Raw genomic sequence first — 20,258 nt, 5'->3', positions numbered from 1 at the left:
CCCACACTTTCATGAGGTATTGTTATCCCCATTTACAGATGAAGAAATCAAAGTTCAGAGGAGGTTAATACTTTCTATAGAAAGTAGTTGACTACTTTCTACTCTCAGAGGCCTGCTTTCTATAGTCTCAAGTGGCAGTGCCAGGATCACCTCAGTTCTCATCCAAACCCTGTGCTGTGTAGTGCTGCCCCTGTAGGCACAGGGGCCACTTCCTAGTCCTGCATTTGATGCAGCCTCTGTATAGTGCTTCAGGCACAGTAGACATTCTGTAGCTGTTTTTAAAATGGTAGGCACTCAATAAATGCTTGGGCCTGGCGTGCTGTGATTCATGGGGTCGCGGAGAGTCGGACACGACTGAGCGACTGAACTGAACTGAACTGAAGGATTTCAAAGCCTAGCTTTCCTGACTGAAAGGAAATCCATTCGATAGGTGGTAAAAGTGAGGTTGGGCTTCCCTGGTGGCTCAGTGGTAGAGAATCTGCCTACCGATGCACAAGATGTGGGTTCGATCCCTGGGTCAGGATGATCATCCCTGGAGAAGGAAATGGCAACCCACTCCAGTATTCTTACCTGGGAAATCTCATGGACAAAGGAGCCTGGTGGGCTTTAGGCCAGGGGGTTGCAAAAGAGTCTGACATGACTTAGTAACTACACAGCAGCAGCAACAACAAAGGTTAGGTCCCAGAGGCCTAAACAGCCATTGACCATTCCCCAGCCCATGATAAGAACAAGAAATTAACCAGATCTTGAACTTTTTTCTTTTGAACAGAAAAACGGAAGAAGCTAAGCTAAGGAAAGAAGGATTCAACAAACAGCTTATCCTGAGCCACTATAACGAGGAAGAGGTGAACACCGTCCCTGAAGAGTCCCAGTGTTTCTGGCTAGAGCTGCTGAGGAGGAGGACTAATATGCCAACAATCAAGAAGCCTGACCAGAATCTGAAAAAGTTCCATTATGCTCTGCCAGATGGTTCCTCTCTGACCTAGTATCCTTGTGAAACTCCAATGGTTGAAGAAGGATGGGAAGGGTCAGGAGTGGTAGAAGGGGCGGCAGGTGGAGTGTTTCTGTTTCAGCAGAAAATCCCAGAAGCATTAAGAAAGAGGTCTGATCCCTGTATTTGTTCAATCCCTTTCTCACAAGGGTCTACATTCCCTCACTCTGGGGGTGGGAGAAGTCAACCCAAGAAAGAGGTCAGGGCAAGTTCTCCAGTTTATAAACCTTTCTTCTGTTTAAAGGGATCTCTGGTTTTAGTCAACATTTTGTTTTACATGATTCTGAGAAAATGAATTGTTGTTCATTTTCCTGATTAGAGAGACATTTGGGGATTTAGCCTAGAGAGAATAGGGATTTTGTAATAAATTCTTACAAATCCAAAATGAAAAGGACTTCAAGGGTTCATCATGGCTTTGTAAAGGTTAGTACAACTAGGTTTTGTGAAATTGTTTGCATACCCATAATTGTCCCTCAGTCCTCCTTTGCCTGGTCTGTCCATAGACATTTTTGGGGAGACCCAATCATTTTGCTGTGTGCTGGAATGACCTCAGGAGGCCATACTAGGTAGCAGTGGGCAACTTTGGCTTCCAGTGACTCTTCCATTAGCAGAACCTGTCTGACTAGACCTTCCTGTTACTAGTCATAAGATTGGTTTTAAGGAATGTGAAGCTGAAGTGGAGTTTCAGGCAATGTGAACACATGGAAAGATCCTGCAAATGGAAGTCACAGTCAGACGTGCTGGCCCAGCACCATCATTACTGTGCTCAGTGACTAGGGGAAAGCAAGTCATTCTCTCTGGACTTTGTTGCCTAAATAAGCTGATTTAAAAAATTAGATAGGAAAAATTCTGTTTAGGAATTATAAGAATAAATTCTGCTAAAGAGTAAATTCTATCTGAGAGTTACTATCAGCATTATTATTGTTTTTATCAATAGCAGTTCCTTAACCTGGATCTTATCTATCCTTCTGGCTGCCTAGCTGTCTGCCAAAGCTATTCTGCCCTCCCTTGGGGTGGCATGTATACCAACATATTTAGCGACTTGCCAAATCAAGTTATCCTTGGAACCTTCACACCTTTTGGATGTGGTAGCATTTCTTCTCCTAAGAGGTACATGAAATTCCAGACAAACTAGAACCTGTGGGTAAGGTAAGAGGTGGAGGAAGTGCTAAATCCCAATAATGGAAAGGATAGGAAAACAATCTCTGAAATCAGAAATCTAGTTTGGAAAAGCAGATAAGGAAAATGAAACCTATACATGTGTTCATGGCTGTTCCATGTACAGACTTGCATATCAGAACAGACCAAAAGACTGTAGGTCTCAGAGAACCCAACTGTGCCATCCATGTGAAGATGCTATAGCCCCTTTTCATATAGGGGCTTATATGAAGCCAAGGCCCCAGGAACACACAGGCTGGGAAGCAAAACTGGTTATTTGGGTGAGCCAGATATCAGCGGGGCCTCCCTACCCTCTTATGCACTAGACAACACTGGCAGCACTACCATCCCATGCCCATACAAAGTCTCACATCCTCAAGAGTTCTGCAGAGTTCTCATGGTCTCCTCTGGCTTTGACACCCGGCCTCCTCTGAATCGTGTTCTCCACACTGTGTCTTGCATCTGTGACCTTATTTTGACTCTTTGATTTGATCTAATTGGGGAATTTGCTCCTTTCCTTGATTTTCACACATAAAAGCCACTCACCTAAGGACTGTGTGCCCTCTGTGCATGCGTGTAAGCTCAGTCTCTCAGTTGTGCCTGACTCTTTCCGACCTGATAAACTGTGGCCTGCCTCTGTAAGGGTAGCCAGGTACTTTGGGTCTTTATAGCACAGTGATACAAACAACTTAAATGAAATGTAAAATGTACCTATGTATGCTTAAAAGTGTTTCGTCCATCCTAAGTGTTGCCCAGTATTATCATATTTTCTTCTCCAGATTCTGTTTCTGTTCCATGCCTCTCTCTGCTTCTGTTGGTTGCTGGCAATTCCTGATGTTACTTGGTTTATTTGTAAATAATGTCACGTTCTGAGGTACAGGGTGCATGTGAAACTTGGGGGGACACTATGCAACTCACTGTAATGACTCTCCCCCTGTATTTTTTCTTTGGGTTATTACTTACCCCACACCTCTGCCTGCACCTCTTCCATGTGCTCAATTTCAGCTTAGTTGGTGACTCACTTTGAAGCATCTGGTTGAAAATGTTGTACAAAGGTAAATATACAAATACAGCAAATTAAAAAAAAAACATGAAATGTGAGCTGAGAAAAACATTTTTTGGCCCCTGGAGCTTTAGAAATAGATCGACATTGTAGCTTATTGATATTCAGCATTTCAATGAACTAAGATACCATATTGCTTTCACATTTGCTGAATTTCAATTTTTTGAATGATCCTCAATCACATATTTTCCTGCCTCCATATTTTAAAAAATTTTAATTGGAGGATAATTGCTTTACAATGTTGTATTAGTTTCTGCTGTACAACATGAATCAACTATATATGCTTCCCTAGTGGCTCAGACAGTAAAGAATCTGCAATGCGGGAGAGCTGGGTTCAATCCCTGCGTCAGGAAGATCCCCTGGAGAAGGAAATGCAACCCACTCCAGTATTCTTGGCTGGAGAATTCCATGGACAGAGTAGGATAGGCTACAGTCCACGGAGTCACAGAGTCAGACATGATTGAGTGACTAACATCACTTCCCTCTTGAGCCTCCCTCCCACTTCCCTTATCCCACCACCCCTCTAGGTCATCACAGAGCACCAACCTGAGCTTCCTGTGTTCCCTTGATTTCAAGACAGTGGAAGTTGACAGTTAGGTCATCCAGAGAGCAAGAGCCTCCCCTCATGCTTTTCTTAAGCCAGTTCATAAATATGCTTCTGTGTGTTTCTGCCATGTTCAGCATTTCATATGTGCTGACTAGCTTCTGGTAAAGCCTCTTCTCCTTATTTCCCTTCCCTGGCTGTTTTTATGAGTCAAATCACCTGTCAAAATATGTCAACAGCTTGCCAGCAAATAGAGTACAGGTCAGCTAAAAGCTAAAAGAAATAAAAGACTAATGTTTGATTCTCAAGATGCAAATAGAGAAAGAGAGAGATGAATAAGGCAGCAAAGTACCTTACTGAGTGGCATGCACACACCTGCCTTCAGTGTGGAAGAGCCTTTCCCAACTTTGATGTTGAGATGAAAAGAAGATGACAGAATCTGGAAGCATTTCAAAGGCTGAGAAAGCATATACTTTCTAAACGTCTTTTCTTCTCCCAACCCTGGTAGTTCGACAGTTTCAAAAGAAAAGTTAGGAAACACCATGTAATTTTATGGCATTCTAATTGGACTTCGTATTCTGTGACACTACAGACTAGGTGGAAAACTAAAACTGCTTTCATGAAGAAGAAATGTATTTTAAATTAGTTAGATTTTCCAGGGATTGTACAAGTTAGAGTCTTTGGAAATTGTTGCTGGTAAACTTGAGTAAACCGTCTCCCCCCTACTAATTGCAAACATATATCACTTTAAGTTGAGAGAGCACTTTTTCATGTTATTTAATTTTCCTGGAAACCCTGTTGTTCAGCCTCTAAGTTGTGTCTGACTCTTTGTGACCCCATGGACTGCAGCATGCCAGGCTTCCTTGTTCTTCACCATCTCCCAGAGTTTGCTCAGATTCATGTGCGTTGGTTGAGTTGGTAATGCTATCTAACCCTGTGACTAGCTATAATTCCAAACTGAGGTTCAGAGAAGATGGATATCTTTCCCAAGTTCACATGATAGAGGAAAACATTGAAGTCTGTTTTCATATGCCAGTTCCAATGCTTTTTCCCCTTCCAACCCTTAACATATGGAAAGAATGGTCTAGAACTGAGTATACACTCCATGAAAAATTATTAGCATAGCTATAATAATGGTAATATTATAATAATAGTAGTAATAATAATAATGTTGTTATGAGCGTGGATTTTGAAGTTAGATGTATCTGGCAGTTGTCTGGAGTATCAGGGTAACTGGGCTATGTGTCTCTAGTATCTAAGGCTGGCTCATGTAAAGCCTTCTTTACATGGTGACTGAGCTCCAAAAGCAGCAGGAGTAAAGGTGAATCCCAGTGCATAAGCATTTTTCAAGGCTCCCCTAGCATCATCTTTGCCAGTGACTCATAGATCAAAGCAAGTCACATGGCCAAACCTAGATTCATGTGGTGGGGAATAGACTCCTACTTCTCCTGGGAGAAGCTGCAAAATAAATTGTTACTTCTCTCTCCACTCTCAATACTATTTTGATTGATCATGTATCAATCAAGTACATATAAGATCATGCTAGCATTAGTCTCTTAACCACAAATTCCTCCTCTCAAGGGTGTTGATGAAACTTGTAAGACTTACTTACTTACTTACCTTTTTTCTCCTGGTTTTGGTTTAGATATTTTTAGATTCTCCTTGAGGTTCTGCATCATCTTTTGATTCCTTTATACATCCTGTAATGACCCAAACCTGGATTGGTCACTTCATTTTGGCTCATGTTTTAAGTATGTCACCTACACGTGCTCACCAGGTTCAGACACTGTGAGTTTTGTATTTATGTTGCTTTAGTGATTTCTGTTCCTGTTTGGTATTCCATAGGATCCCCACATTGTGAACTTTCTGGAGATGCGAATTCTTCATGTGTTTGCTAAAATTCTGCAAATATCTCCTAGAAGTTGATCTTTGTAACAATGGTGAGAGTGATTTAATAGATGTCCCCAGCTATAGGCTGAGTGTTGCTTTAAAGACTTCTCCCTTTCAGAACTTGATGACACTTCTTTTCTTCACAGTTCAGTATTTTGCTGCTATAGCATTTGGAATTAATAGTTCTCCACTTGCTGTCTTATCCGTAAGTTTCACTGTTAAACATTTCATACCCATTTCCATAAGGATTATGCTGCCTGATGAATGCATCAGAATGGAATTTGATGCCTTTGAGAGTTTCAGAAGACCCTCTCTGCTCGGGTCCCTATCCAGGCTCATCTCTTATAACTCACCCTCCTGTTTGCTGACCTTCTGTCTGTCTCCACAGCGTTTGTACACTGTTGTTCTCTGTGACTGAAAGTTCTGTCCCTGCTCTTTGCTTGACTAGTTTCTTCTTATCTCTCAGGTCTCCGTTTAAATGTCACTTCTAGGAGAGACTGTTTCTTTTGTTTTAAATAGCTTTATTGAGAAAGACTACATTTCATAAATTTACCTATTTAAAATGTACAATACATTGGTTTTTAGTATATTTACAGAGTTTTTCAACCATCACCATATCTAATGTTAGAATGTTTTCATCACATTAGAAAGAAATCTTAGCAGCCACTCATCACTCCCTGCCCCTCCCTCCAATCCTAGGAACCATTAATAAAACCTCTGCCTGTGTAGATCTGTCTATTCTGGAAATTTCATATAAATGAAATGATACAATATATGGTGTTTGATGATTTGCTTTTTTCACTTAGTATAAGGCTGTCAAGTTGCATTGATGTAAGAGTCAGACACGACTGAGCAACTTCACTTTCACTTTTCACTTTCACACATTGGAGAAGGAAATGGCAACCCACTCCAGTGTTCTTGCCTGGAGAATCCCAGGGACGGGGGAGCCTGGTGGACTGCCATCTATGGGGTCGCACAGAGTCAGACACGACTGAAGCGACTTAGCAGCAGCAGCAGCAGCAGCAGCAGCCTGTACTAGTATTTCACTCCTTTTAGTGGCCAAATAATATTCCACTGAATGTATTGATATATACCACCTTTTGTTTCTCATTCATTAGTTGATAGACATTGGGGTTGTTTCCACTACTTGACTCCTATAAATAATGCTGCTGTGAACATGTATGTTCAAGCATGAACATGCACAATGTTTGTGTAGACATTATGTTTCATTTCCCTTGGATAGATACCAAGAGTAGAACTGCTAGGTTCTGTGATAAATCTATGTTTAACTTTTCAAGAAACTTGCAGACTATTTTCCAAAAGAGACTTTTTCTGACCATCCATTAAAAAAAAAACACAACAAACCATCCTCTTTCTGTTACTCTAAGTGATGACTTTATTTCTTCTTAGCACCAATAACAAACTGAAATTAAACTTTTATTTATTGGGTCTGTGCAACTAGACTGTGAGTTCCATTATGGGAAGGACCGTATCTTTCTCATTCATTGCTCTACCCTCAGCACTTAGTATGTACCTAGTATTTTTTGTTGTTGTTGTTTAATCAGTTGCTAAATCGTGTCTGACTCTTTTGCAACCCCATGGACTACAGCCCACCAGATTCCTCTCTCCATGGGATTTTCCAAGCAAGAATACTGGTTTGGGTTGCAATTTCCTTCTCCAGGGGATCTTCCCAACCCAGGGATCAAACCCTTGTCTCCTCCATTGGAAGGTGGACTCTTTACCACTAGGCAACCACTAAACCTAGTACATAGTGAATGTTTAATAAATATTTGTTGTTGAGTGATTGAAGAGTGAGTGAACAAGACTTGGAAATATTTGTGTCAGGCTATTGGGAAAAGATGGTGGGGATGGGGTGGCCGGGACAGACAGGATTTTAAGAGAGTCAGTCATGAAAATTCAAATTTTTTTTGCTAAAAATAGAGTTACGATACTTTGGTATAGCAAGTAACAGAAAAATACCGTTTTAAATTGGAGATAGGACGGGCTCTGGGTACAGTATAATTTAGGGCTCAGTGACATCATGAAGGACCCAGGTTATTTTCATTTCTCCACTTGGCTATCCTAGGCATCCTTTCTTCCAAGGTAATCATCCTGGTGTCACTACCAGTGACACTAGCTACATGATCCTTTTCATGTCTAACAGAAAAAAAGCTTTTTTCAGTAAACTGTGAGGCCTTCCTTTTAGTGTATTTAGGTCAGTTTAGTCACAGGCTCACCCTTTAACCAAAAGGGATGCAAGGGAGCCATGCATCCATGGGCTTAGACTGCTCAGCATCTACCTCTGTAAATGGGATTTGACTGAATGAGCCGTGAAGAACTAAATGAACAGGAATTTGTTAGAAAGGAAGGAGAAGGTAGAGATTGAATGCTGAGTATGCCACCAGCAGTGGAGCAGATAGAACTTGATTTGCATGAGCCACAATCTCTAAAAGTCTAATCCAGTAGGAAAGAGCATGGCAACAGTAGGATTTCCAAGGCTCTGGTGGGCCCAGTGGAGGGAACAAGGGAGAAGTACTTAGGCCAGAGGCCGGAAAACTTTTTCTCTAAAGGATCAGATGGTAAATATTTTAAGCTTTGCCAGCCATACAGTCTCTGTTGCAACTACCAAATCTGCCACTGTAGCATGAAAGCAGCCATAGCCAATATGTAAACAAATGTGATGGCTGTGCGCTAATAAAATTTATTTACAAAACCAGGCAGCAGGCCATATTTGGCCTGCAGGTTATAGTTTGCCTATTTTTGACCTAGACTCTGGATACTATCTGCCTAATTATCCTCACTATTAGAAAAACAGCTGAGAAATCATGCTTTCTTGAAGTAGGATTGGTATTTTCATTCTTTTATATACCTTTATTATTCAAGGATACTGGTTGATTCTTCTCTAAGCTTGAAGATTAAATTTATAGATATCTAATATTTATTGGGCACCTACTATATGTTGGGCCCATTTGTATTTTACTCTTTGTCTAATTGCTTTCTTGCTGCTTTCAAGATTTTCTGTTCATCATTGGCTTTTAACAGTTTGATGTGTGCAGGTGTGAATCTCTTTTGAGTTTATTTTACTTGGAATTTTTTGAGCTGCTTTGATGTACAGATTAATGTTTTTCACAAAACTTGAGACTTGTAGGCCTTATTATTTTTATTTTTCTGCCCATTTTTCTCTACTCTTTCTGGTACGCCCATCACATGTATGTATGTCTGTGAATTTAAGACTTCACTTTCACTTTTATGCATTGGAGAAGGAAATGGCAACCCACTCCAGTATTCTTGCCTGGAGAATCCCAGGGACGGGGGAGCTTGGTGGGCTGCCATCTATGGGGTCGCACAGAGTCGGATACGACTGAAGCAACTTAGCAGCAGCAGCAGCATAGGACTCAGACTCTCTTTTTCTTTATTTTTTTTCTCTCTGTTCTGCAGACTCAATGATCTCTACTGAGCCATCATCAAGTTCACTGATTCTTCTTTTGCTAGCTCAGAGAGGCTGCTGGGCCCCTCTGTTGAATCTGTCACTTCTACTGCTGTACTTTAAATTCCAGAATGTCTATTTAGCTTTTAATTCTGTCTTTTTGTTGCTATTCTCTATTTGAATAAATCATTGGGATCATATTTTCTTTTAACTAAAAAAAAATTTTCCTTTAGTTTTTAAAAATATAATAGGTGCTTTAAAGTCTGATAAATCCAACATCTGGGCCCCATAAAGAAAGCTTCTATTTTCTTCTTTTTTCCTGTGTATGGATCACATTTTTCTTTTACTCTGCATGTCCGATAATCGTTTTACTAAAAACTAGACATTTTAGATAATATATTGTAATGACATTGGTTTTGATCCCTTCCACATTCCAGAAGTATATCTTGTTTAATTTTGTCTCTCACAAAAAAAAAAACCGTATTAGGTGATACAACTTGTAACTCATCCAGAAATAAAAATAACTGAGACACAGTTCCCTTATGGGAGCTAGTTCTTCCTAGTTTTGGCACATAGTCCAAATGGGTACACCTAAAAGAGGCATGATATATCATGACACTTTGGTCAGTGTAGAAATAATGAATTGGCTGAGAAGGTCTAGCTAAGCCTATAGGACAGTAATAAACTCCATAAAATCCTCTGCAGTATACTAATGTAAGCTACTAGGATGTTCAAGGAATCTGAGAGCTCAAATTATTTATTTATTTATTTTTAATAATATTTGTGAATATTTGTGAATATTCAAAAATATTTTTGAATATTTGTGGCTGCGTATGGGCTTTCTCTAGTTGCAGCAAGCAGGGGCTCCTTTCTAGTTGCAGTGCAAGGGCTTCCCATTGCTGTGTCTTCTCTTGCTGTGCAGCACAGGCTCTAAGTGGGTGGGCTCAGTAGCTGTGAAACATGGGCTTAGTTGTTCTGCCGCATGAGGGATCTTCCCAGACCAAAGACTGATTCAGTGTCCCCTGCGTGTCAAGGTGGATTTTGTACCCACCAGACCACCAGGGAAGCCCCTCAAAATGTTAATATGTAATTTTCTGTCTGATATTGCATAAAGCGTATATTATTAGTTCCCTTTTGCCTACAAGAAAATTGGACCTAAACCTGACGTTCCTTGTTCACAACAATTTTATTAAATATTTAAAAAATTCCCCTTGTCATGTAAGTAATATTAAATTAAAAATAAAAGCTATAATAAAAAAATAGTGGTTGATACAAAGGTGGGCCATGTGATTTCTGAGATCTCATTTAGGGCTAACTTACAGACAGACTAATAGATTTACAAGTCAGCAAAGTTAGGATTCAAATAAAAGTACATCCCAAGTCTTCACTTTCTGGGCAGGTGCCAGAATGTTCAGTGCCCTGGCCAGACTTTAGTATTGCCCAAGAAGGAAGTTTATGCCAAGAAAATGTCCCCCTGAATATTTGTTACATGAAATTAAATGTCCAAGATGAGGATTATATATGCAAAACAAACAAGGAAGTAATTTCCCTCCACTTGCCCCTCTAGAGTGGTCCCCTTCCTCATCCCCTCCCTGTCTTCCTTGATAACAGTAGCAGATTAATACAACACCATCTGTTAGTGGTATTTTGGGAATTCACAGAAGCCCAAAACACTATGCCTCATGGATAAGTCCCGCCCCTGTGTAATTTCATCCTGGGCACCATAGACCATTCCTTGGCACAGGGTACAGTCTGCTTTCAGCAGAACTGAAGGCTCTGAAAAAGAGAAGGCAAAAACAAACCAAAAAGTTGCTTCCAAAGGGAATTCGTTATCTGTTAGTGATCTTTTAAACCAGTCCCCTCCTTCTTTTTTTTACTTTTGGTAATCTTTTATTTAGTAAACTGGGCAGTGGATATGGCTATTCACTTTATGCTTTATAAATTTTATATGTCTTCAATGCTGTATATTACATTTCTTTTTTGTTATTGCAATTTTTTAAAACTTTTATTTTGTATTTAACAAACAATGTTACGGTTTCGGGTGAACAGTGAAGGGATTCAACCATACACATACATGTATCCATTCTCCTCCAAACTGTCCTCCCATCCAGACTGCTACATAACATTGAGCAGAATTCCCTGTGCCATATAGTAGGTCTTTGTTAAACCAATCCCCCTTTTGGACATCTGTCATCCCACCAAAGGGATTCTTGGTGAGAAAGCTCAGAAGCTTGCATCAGCAGGAAGGTGAGTAAGAGAGGAATGTGGACTGGGACCCTTGCTGCCAGGATTCAGTATGCAGGGAAGCACTGTGCCAGCAGGGGACAGCTGCTTGAGCCAGAGCTCCTCCTACGTTGCACGATGAGACTTCTCACAGGAATGAGGACAGTTCAAGGCTGGGTTGCCCAGGGTGAGAAGGTAGGCTATTCAAGAAAGTGATGCTCTCTAGGTGTCCAAGGCGTGGGATTTCTATTTCTGCTTTTTTTATTGGTTTTGTCACTTTGCCCCTCCAGCCCACGTGTTAGACTGCGCGTTTGATTAAGCCAAAAGCACCTCTTTTATACAGGGAACTATTATTTTTTCATTAGATGATGAGCCTCTCTATTGAACTTCACATTAGGCTGTGGATATTCTGTGAACATCCTTCAGCTTCTGTTTTCTCATCTGGGAAAGAGAAACCATAATGGCTATAAATGGACTTGTGAGACTTAATAAAAGCAACACTTCTTGAAAACTTACAGGCTGTCTAGCTTTGTTTGAAGTGCTTTACGTATATTAGATCATTTAGTACTCTGAAGTGGGTGCTGTTGTTATTGCTATTTTAAGACAAGGGAACTGAGCCACAGAAAGGTTGAGAAATAAGCCCATGTTCATACAATTAGGAAATGGAAGAGCTAGGTTCAATACCTTTAACAGTCTAGTGCTGTAGAGTTTGTAACCATTATGTAACACTGCCTTGTCCAGTAGTTAAGACTCTGCTTCCAATGCAGGGGGCATGGGTTTGATCCCTGGTCAATTCAGTTCAGTTCAGTCACTCAGTCGTGTAAGACTCTTTGTGACCCCATGGACTGCAACACGCCAGGCCTCCCTGTCCATCACCAACTCCCGGAATCCACCCAAACCCATGTCCATTGACTCGGTGATGCCATCCAACTATCTTATCTTCTGTCGTCTCCTTCTCTTCCTGCCCTCAATCTTTCCCAGAATCGGGGTATTTTCCAGTGAGTCAGCTCTTTGCATCAGGTGCCCAAAGTATTGGAGTTTCAGCTTTAGCATCAGTCCTTCCAATGAACACCTAGGACTGATCTCCTTTAGAATGGACTGGTTGGATTTCTTTGAAGTCCAAGGGACTCTCAAGAGTCTTCAGCAACACCACAGTTCAAAAGCATCAATTCTTTGGCAGTCAGCTTTCTTCACAGTCCAACTCTCACATCCATTCATGACCACTGGAAAAACCAGAACCTTGACTAGATGGACCTTTGTTGGCAAAGTAATGTCTCTGCTTTTTAATATGCTGCCTAGTTGGTCATAACTTTCCTTCCAAGGAATAAGCGTCTTTTAATTTCATGGCTGCAATCACCATCTGCAGTGATTTTGGAGCCCAAAAAAATGAAGTCGGACACTGTTTCCACATCTATTTCCCATGAAGTGATGGGATCGGATACCATGATCTTAGTTTTCTGAATGTTGAGCTTCAAGCCAACTTTTTCACTCTCCTCTTTCACTTTCATCAAGAGGCGCTTTAGTTCTTCTTCGCTTTCTGCCATACAGGTGGTGTCATCTGCATATCTGAGGTTACTGATATATCTCCCGGCAATCTTGATTCCCAGCTTGTGCTTCCTCCAGCCCAGCGTTTCTCATGATGTACTCTGCATACAAGTTAAATGAGCAGGGTGACAATATACAGCCTTGACGTACTCCTTTTCCTATTTGGAACCAGTCTGTTGTTCCATGTCCAGTTCTAGCTGTTGCTTCCTGACCTGCATACAGATTTCTCAAGAGGTAGGTCAGGTGGTCTGATATTCCCATCTCTTTCAGAATTTTCCACAGTTTGTTGTGATCCACACAGTCAAAGGCTTTGGCATAGTCAAAAGCAAAAATAGATGTTTTTCTGGAACTCTGTTGCTTTTTCGATGATCCAGTGGATGTTAGCAATTTGATCTCTGGTTCCTCTGCCTTTTCTAAAACCAGCTTGAACATCTGGAAGTTCACGGTTCACGTACTGCTGAAGCCTGGCTTGGAGAATTTTGAGCATTACTTTACTAGCATGTGAGATGAGTGCAATTGTGCGGTAGTTTGAGCATTCTTTGGCATTGCCTTTCTTAGGGATTGGAATGAAAACTGACCTTTTCCACTCCTGTTGCCACTGCTGAGTTTTCCAAATATGCTAGCATACTGAGTGCAGCACTTTCACAGCATCATCTTTCAGGATTTGAAATAGCTCAACTGGAATTCTATCACCTCTACTAGCTTTGTTTGTAGTGATGCTTCCTAAGGCCCACTTGACTTCACATTCCAAGATGTCTGGCTCTAGGTGAGTGATCACACCATCATGATTATCTGGATCGTGAAGATCTTTTTTGTACAGTTCTCCTGTGTATTCTTGCCACAGTCAGGGAACTAAGATTACACATGCTAGGTGGTGCAGCCAAAAAAAAAACAAATAAGTAAAAATAAAAGTATGTATTTAAGGCTTGGCACATAATAGGCTCCAAATAAATGTAATCTATCAAGATAATTATAATCATAAGATTGAAAATCTCCTGAATGCAGTGAGATCACCTCATGCTGAGCATCCCTAGACACCTAACACTCCCTAAACAGTATCTTGCATTTAATAATTGCCCATTATGTATTTGTTTAATTGAATCCATAGTATCAGTGCAATTTATACTTCATCTCTGTGCCAGGTGCTATGCTGAGAAGAAGGAAGACACAAAGATGATCTAGACATGAACATATAGTGTGATGCTATTCATCCAGAAAAGATAATATAATAAAATGCTAGACTGCATTAATAGACATATAAATTATGGAGAAGGTAAAATTGACACCTCCCTGTTTTTCACCACACAAATTCTATCTACACAAATCTAGATGGTTCTTGAATATATGCATGTGTATCCATCTCTCTCACCCCTGCCCTAGACCAAGCTGCCATCATCCTCTCTCCTGGACCATTGATATGACCTCTTAACTGGTACCGAGTGTTTACTTTGGTTCCTCACCAATCTGTTTGATCATGTCACCTCATTGCTTCGTTATTAAACCCTTATATGATTTGTAACTTGTAAGATAAAATTCAAGATACAGCATAGAAATACCTGCATACCAGTCCCTACCTGCCGATCACCCCAGCCTTATTTGCACCACTCTGGACTCTAGCCACATTGTTTTTGTTTTTAATATTTATTTCTTAGGCTGTGCTGAGTCTTAAATTCATCATTAGAATTCTTTGTTCCAGCACGTGGGGATCTAGATCCCTGACCAAGGATTGAACCTGGGCCCCCTGCTTTGGGAGCGAGGAGTTTTAGCCACCAGACCATCAGGGAAGTCCCTAACCACACTGCTTTCTATAAATCCTGTGAGTGCACTGTGCTCAACACCTTCCTTATAGCCTTTTGTATATGTATTTTTGCATCCAGTTGCAACACAGTTCTATGTCAGCTGTCCATCCAATTCAATCAGCCAGAGCCAAGGCATCGGGACCACATGGCGTGATAATCATGGCTGGAGAGCCCATTTCCATGACTCTCTACATGGGGAGTGGTGAATGGGAGGGGTTATGTCTCAGAGAAGGGAAATTTTGATCAGCTGAGATGTATATGCCAGCCTTCTCTTCAAGGAGGATATTCAGGCAGAGGCAAGGTGACCACCCATCAGGAATGTGATGGAAGGGAGTCCAGTACTCTTAAAAGCTGTAACCTGTTGGTGTCTGTCATCTCAGCCAAATCAATGAGTCTATGAATTTTTTTTTGTTCTAAATGAGACACATTTCTGTCTTTTTCATAGCCAAGTAATATCAATGATGTTTAATCAGGATGGAGGCATGATGCTCAGCAAAAAAGGAGCCACTGTGAGGGAATGGGTGTGGCCTTCAAAGGGAAAACTTGACGATCCAGTTGAAATTTGGGTATTGTTTTACACTTTATCATTCTTTTGATCATTTTTATTCTGTAACAGTCATTTACGTTGAGTTTCTAAAATAGACTATTGGGAGTAGGAGGAGTAAGAGATCTGAATTATTCAGTCTACTGGTCTACACTAGCCAGTTGATCTGATAAATTTATATTTCAGTTCTTCACTTGCTCCTTTTTAAAATGGATTTGTCTTTGTTTAGCAGCAGTAGTTTTTAAAAGTTATTATTAGCAAAGCATTTCATGCCTACTAAAAAGCATTTTAAAGGGGGCAGCCTTTATGCAGGGCCAGAAGACTATTGCCAAATGGGATTGTGGGTCTAGGCTTGCTATATTTTATGATTTTTTTAGAAGTCATAAATTCAGATTTTTTTAATGAAATATCCTGATATTTTAAAGTTGGCAATTAGCTCAAACTCAGAATACTAACCCAAACATTTCTGAGCGATCAGTCTGAAACTTCTGGGCTAGACTTTCTCTGTTCACATATGGTTACTCTGTGTGTGTGTGTGTGTGTGTGCATGGACTGCACTTTGCCTCTAGGGCAACTGCATATGCTGTGCTGGTGGTGTCCTGCACAGCCAACCTCAGTAGCACCACAGACGTTTAGAGCTGTGCTGTCCAGTGTGGCAGCCACGGCCATCCATGGTTATGGAACCCTTGAAATACACTGTAAATGTAAACCATACACAAGATTTCAAAGACTTAAGAGAGAATGTAAAATATCACAAATCATTTTTACATCATTATATATTTAAATGTTAATTCTTTAATATAAATTTGGCTATAAAATATTATTAAAATTAATTTCACCTGCTTTTACTCTTTTTAATGTGACTACTAGAAAATTTTAAATTTCTTATGTGGCTCATATTGTATTTCTACTGGACAGGGATGAAAAGTACTTTCAGGTCTGTCCTATATGATTTACAAAATCCATGGTATCATCCTATATAGAGACAGTTATTTTTAAAGAGCTTCTGCTCAGTTCTAGAGAGTTAGGGAAGTAAAGAGCAGGTAAAGAAACTGTACCAGGTAAGCCTGTATGTGAAAGCTTCCTGGCAGTCAGGAATCAGGGTTTCCTTACTCTTTTTTTAAAAAAAATTCATGGTTGCAATGGGATAGATTATTTAATTCAAATTACTCCAGCTGGCAGCCTTCAGGAAGCAAGGGAGTATAACTTGTAACCAAATAAAAGTCCTTGCATGCTTAATGCAGCTGACTCAATTAGGACACTTCATCTGTAGCAAGTCTTTTAAATTTGCGCTACAAATCTGCAGATATTCAGTTGAGTTTTAAGAAGTTGTTCATTTGTCATTAGTTTTCTATTCTCACTTATAAAATACCTTCAACTTTAATAAGTTTCACAATAATATTAAGGCTCATAAAACTTCTAAGGATTTGGCAGGCATAAATTGCTTTTCTCAACATCAAGGGAATCAGATGTTACCAAGTGTGGCTTATGGGCGAGATCGTCTGTGTCTCAGACTAGAATTAGGGCTCAGAAGTACTTGTAAACTGACCCAGCATTTTTGCAATCGAAAATGAATCTTTCTCTATAAGACATAATTACATTAATTCCAAATAATTCTCCCCACTTCTCTCTCTTCTCTCAATAAATCAAGCACCAATGAATTGGCAGTACCAAAACCTAAACCTCACTTCTGACTTAATGGAATTAGACTGAAGCTGTTTGTGAATATTGGTCTGAAATTTCCTTCTCCGCATTATGTAAATGTCTATGATTTCCACCTGAATTATGAGAATGAGAATTCTGGGCAGGAATTAACAATCCTTTCTATTGCCCCTAGGTGAATAAATTCATTACCGTGAAGATTTCTGGGCGCTTTGCCATCACCTTGGTCTACAAATGCCATTCCCAAAGCATAAGTCTATCTCTGGCACCCGTAAAATACAAATCTTTCCCTCCACGGTTACCTGAGGCGGTGGGTCCAGCAGTTTCGTTAATCATCTTCATGTTATCACCTCAGCACAGACCAGAGCAAAAAAATGTTGACTCATAGTTTAGTATTGCCTGGTGATTTCTATTAATCAACAAGGATTTTGGCATCTTGGCTAGTTAAAAATCCTTCCATGACTGTTTATTGACCTCATCTGAGAAATAACTAAAAGTTTGAGATGAGGAGAAGTTAGAATGGTATAAGTAGGAGTAAAAAGAACACTTAGTTTCGTCTAAGGCCATGATTCCTGAGCTTTGTAGAATTAATTTCTGGTGTCCTAATCAGTTGCACTGCTTGCATTTATATAATCTATGATTTCTTTAAAATGGTGTGACGCTTGTTTTTTCTAAAGTGAAATATAATAAGTCAATTTAAGTTCACTTTTTTTAAGCATATAAACATTCCAAAGGAACTTGGAGATGTTAGAGCATTGTTAAATCTATGGTTCAGAATAACTTAATAACCACTTCACAATTGCACAAAATCTCTGTTGAGGAATTTTAGGCTAAAGCTTCTGTTTCTCAAGAGGTGAGACAAAACATTAGTATCTCCAATTTCATGTAGTTAAGCAGTGAGCTAGCTTGATTGATTTTGATCAAAACTTTTGACACTTTTTAAATTTGTGAGTGCATTTGTGTTAATGGTTCACATATTACAGAACATGTATGAACACATATGAAGTATCTTTATTTTTAGGGACAGGTATCAGAACTATGTTACCATGTTACTCATGGTAATAAAATTACCATAGTTATTTCACATATGCTTAAGTTTTATAATTTTTGCATAAATAGTGTCTTTATGTCAAGTTTCTTGCCTCCCTGGGTTTTATGAGCCATGTCACCTGAAAACAGCGTACAATCTCTCTCAGTCATTCCACGATGTCAATACTGTGTCTGAAGAAGCCAGGAAGCTATTCAAGGCCTACAAAGTGAAGTGCAAGCAAATGAAATGTATAACACAGAACAAAGATGTAAGTGCAAAATAGTCACTATTTTAATATTTCAGGCAGATAAGGACATTGGTTTCATATTATTCTACTGTTATTTTTCTCTTCTGATGTAGTCTTAGAAAAAGAGCCAAAGAATTGAGCTGTTGAACACAGATCGGCTCATTTATCTGGAAGGAGCATATGCTGACTTGTTTATTTGTATTTAACTTTAAAAAAAAAATCTTAACCATTTTTACATGTGCATTTCAGTGTCATAAGTACATTCACATTGTTGTGCGACCTTGTCATCACCACCATCCATTTCCAGAACTTTTTCATTTTGCCAAACTGAAGCTATGTACCCATTAAACAATCCCCCCTTTCTCCCCTCTGGAGAAGGCAGTGGCACCCCACTCCAGTACTCTTGCCTGGAAAACCCCATGGATGGAGGAGCCTGGTAGGCTGCAGTCCAAGGGGTTGCTAAGAGTTGGACACGAATGAGCACCTTCACTTTCACGCATTGGAGAAGGACATGGCAACCCACTCCAGTGTTCTTGCCTGGAGAATCCCAGGGACAGGGGAGCCTGGTAGGAGGCCATCTGTTGGGTCACACAGAGTCAGACATGACTGAAGTGACTTAGCAGCAGCAGCAGCAGCCTTTTCCCCCTTTCCCAGCCTCTGCCAACTGCTATTCTACTTTCTATCTCTATGACTTCAGTTCAGCTGCTCAGTCTTATCTGACTCTTTGGGACCTCATGGGCTACAGCACGAGAGGCTTCCCTGTCCATCACCAACTCCCAGAGCCTACTCAAACTCATGTCCTTTGAGTTGGTGATGCCATCCAACCATCTCATCCTCTGTTGTCACCTTCTCCAGTCTTCAATCTTTCCTAGCATCAGGGTCTTTTCCAGTGAGTCAGTTCTTTGCATCAAGTGGCCAAAGTATTGGAGTTTGAACTTCAACATCAATCCTTCCAATGAATATTCAGGACTGATTTCCTTGAGGATTGACTGGTTGGATCTCATTGCAGTCCAAGGGACTCTCAAGAGTCTTCTCCAACACCACAGTTCAAAAGCATCAATTTTTCTATGCTCAGCTTTCTTTATAGTCCAACTCTCACATCCATACATGACTACTGGAAAAACCAGAGCCTTGACTAGATGGACCTTTGTCAGCAAAGTAATGTCTCTGCTTTTTAGTATGCTGTCTAGGTTGCTCATAGTTTTTCTTCGAAGGAGCAAGCATCTTTTAATTTCATGGCTACAGTCACCATATGCAGTGATTTTGGAGCCCCAAAAAGTAAAGTCTCTCACTGTTTTCATTGTTTTCCCATCTATTTGCCATGAATTGATGGGACTGGATGTCATGATCTTCGATTTTTGAACGTTGAATTTTAAGCCAACTTTTTCCACTCTCATCTTTCACTTTCATCAAGAGGCTCTTTAGTTCTTCTTCACTTTCTGCCATAAGGGTGGTGTCATCTGCATATCTGAGGTTATTGATACTTCTCCTGGCAATCTTGATTCCAGCTTGTGCTTCTTCCAGCCCAGCATTTTGTATGATGTACTCTGCATATAAGCTAAATTAGCAGGGTGACAATATACAGCCTTGATGTACTCCTTTCCCAATTTGGAACCAGTCTGTCGTTCCATGTCCGGTTCTAACTGTTGCTTCTTGACCTGCATACAGATTTCTCAGGAGGCAGGTATGTCTCTGTGATTTAGATTACTCTAGGTACCTCATATAAGTGGATTTATGCAGTATTTGTCCTTTTGTAACTGTCTAAGTTCACTTAGCGTAATGTCCTAAAGTCTCTCCTTGTTGTATCATGTGTGTCAGAATTCCATCCTTTTTAAGGCTGAATAATATTCCATACATCATATTTTATCTATTCATCTGTTGGTAGACACTTGAATTATTTCCATATTTTAGCTATTATGAATAATGCTGCAGTGAATAATGGTGTTCAAATCTCTCTTCAAGTTCCTGTTTTCAATTTTTTGGATATATTCCCAGAAGTGGAATTGTTGGATCATAAGGTAATTCTATTTTTAAGTTTCTGAGGAATCACCCTACAGTTCTTTAGTTCCGTAGCTTTTGTACTATGTTGCATTCCTACTACCAGTACACAAGTGTTCCAATTTCTCTGTATATCC

At 40.0% G+C, this 20,258-nt stretch overlaps 1 protein-coding gene across 1 annotated transcript in view; it reads left to right on the top strand.

Annotated features, from left to right (window-relative positions):
* The window catches only part of LOC129535967 (uncharacterized), a 126,958-nt gene that overhangs the window by 33,890 nt on the left and 72,810 nt on the right, over positions 1-20,258 (top strand). Inside the window, exons 7-9 of the mRNA XM_088836980.1 lie at positions 15,086-15,206; positions 17,022-17,156; positions 18,007-18,144. Of these exons, the coding sequence (XP_088693106.1) occupies positions 15,086-15,206; positions 17,022-17,156; positions 18,007-18,144 (394 nt within the window). The remainder of the gene's footprint in view (positions 1-15,085; positions 15,207-17,021; positions 17,157-18,006; positions 18,145-20,258) is intronic.

Source organism: Moschus berezovskii, chromosome 6 (assembly GCF_049115385.1).
Source record: "Moschus berezovskii isolate FMDL1 chromosome 6, NW_MosBer_1.0, whole genome shotgun sequence".
NCBI lineage: Eukaryota > Metazoa > Chordata > Mammalia > Artiodactyla > Moschidae > Moschus > Moschus berezovskii.
The sequence above is the reverse complement of the archived record's forward strand: the minus strand, read 5'-3'. Positions and strand labels throughout refer to the sequence as shown.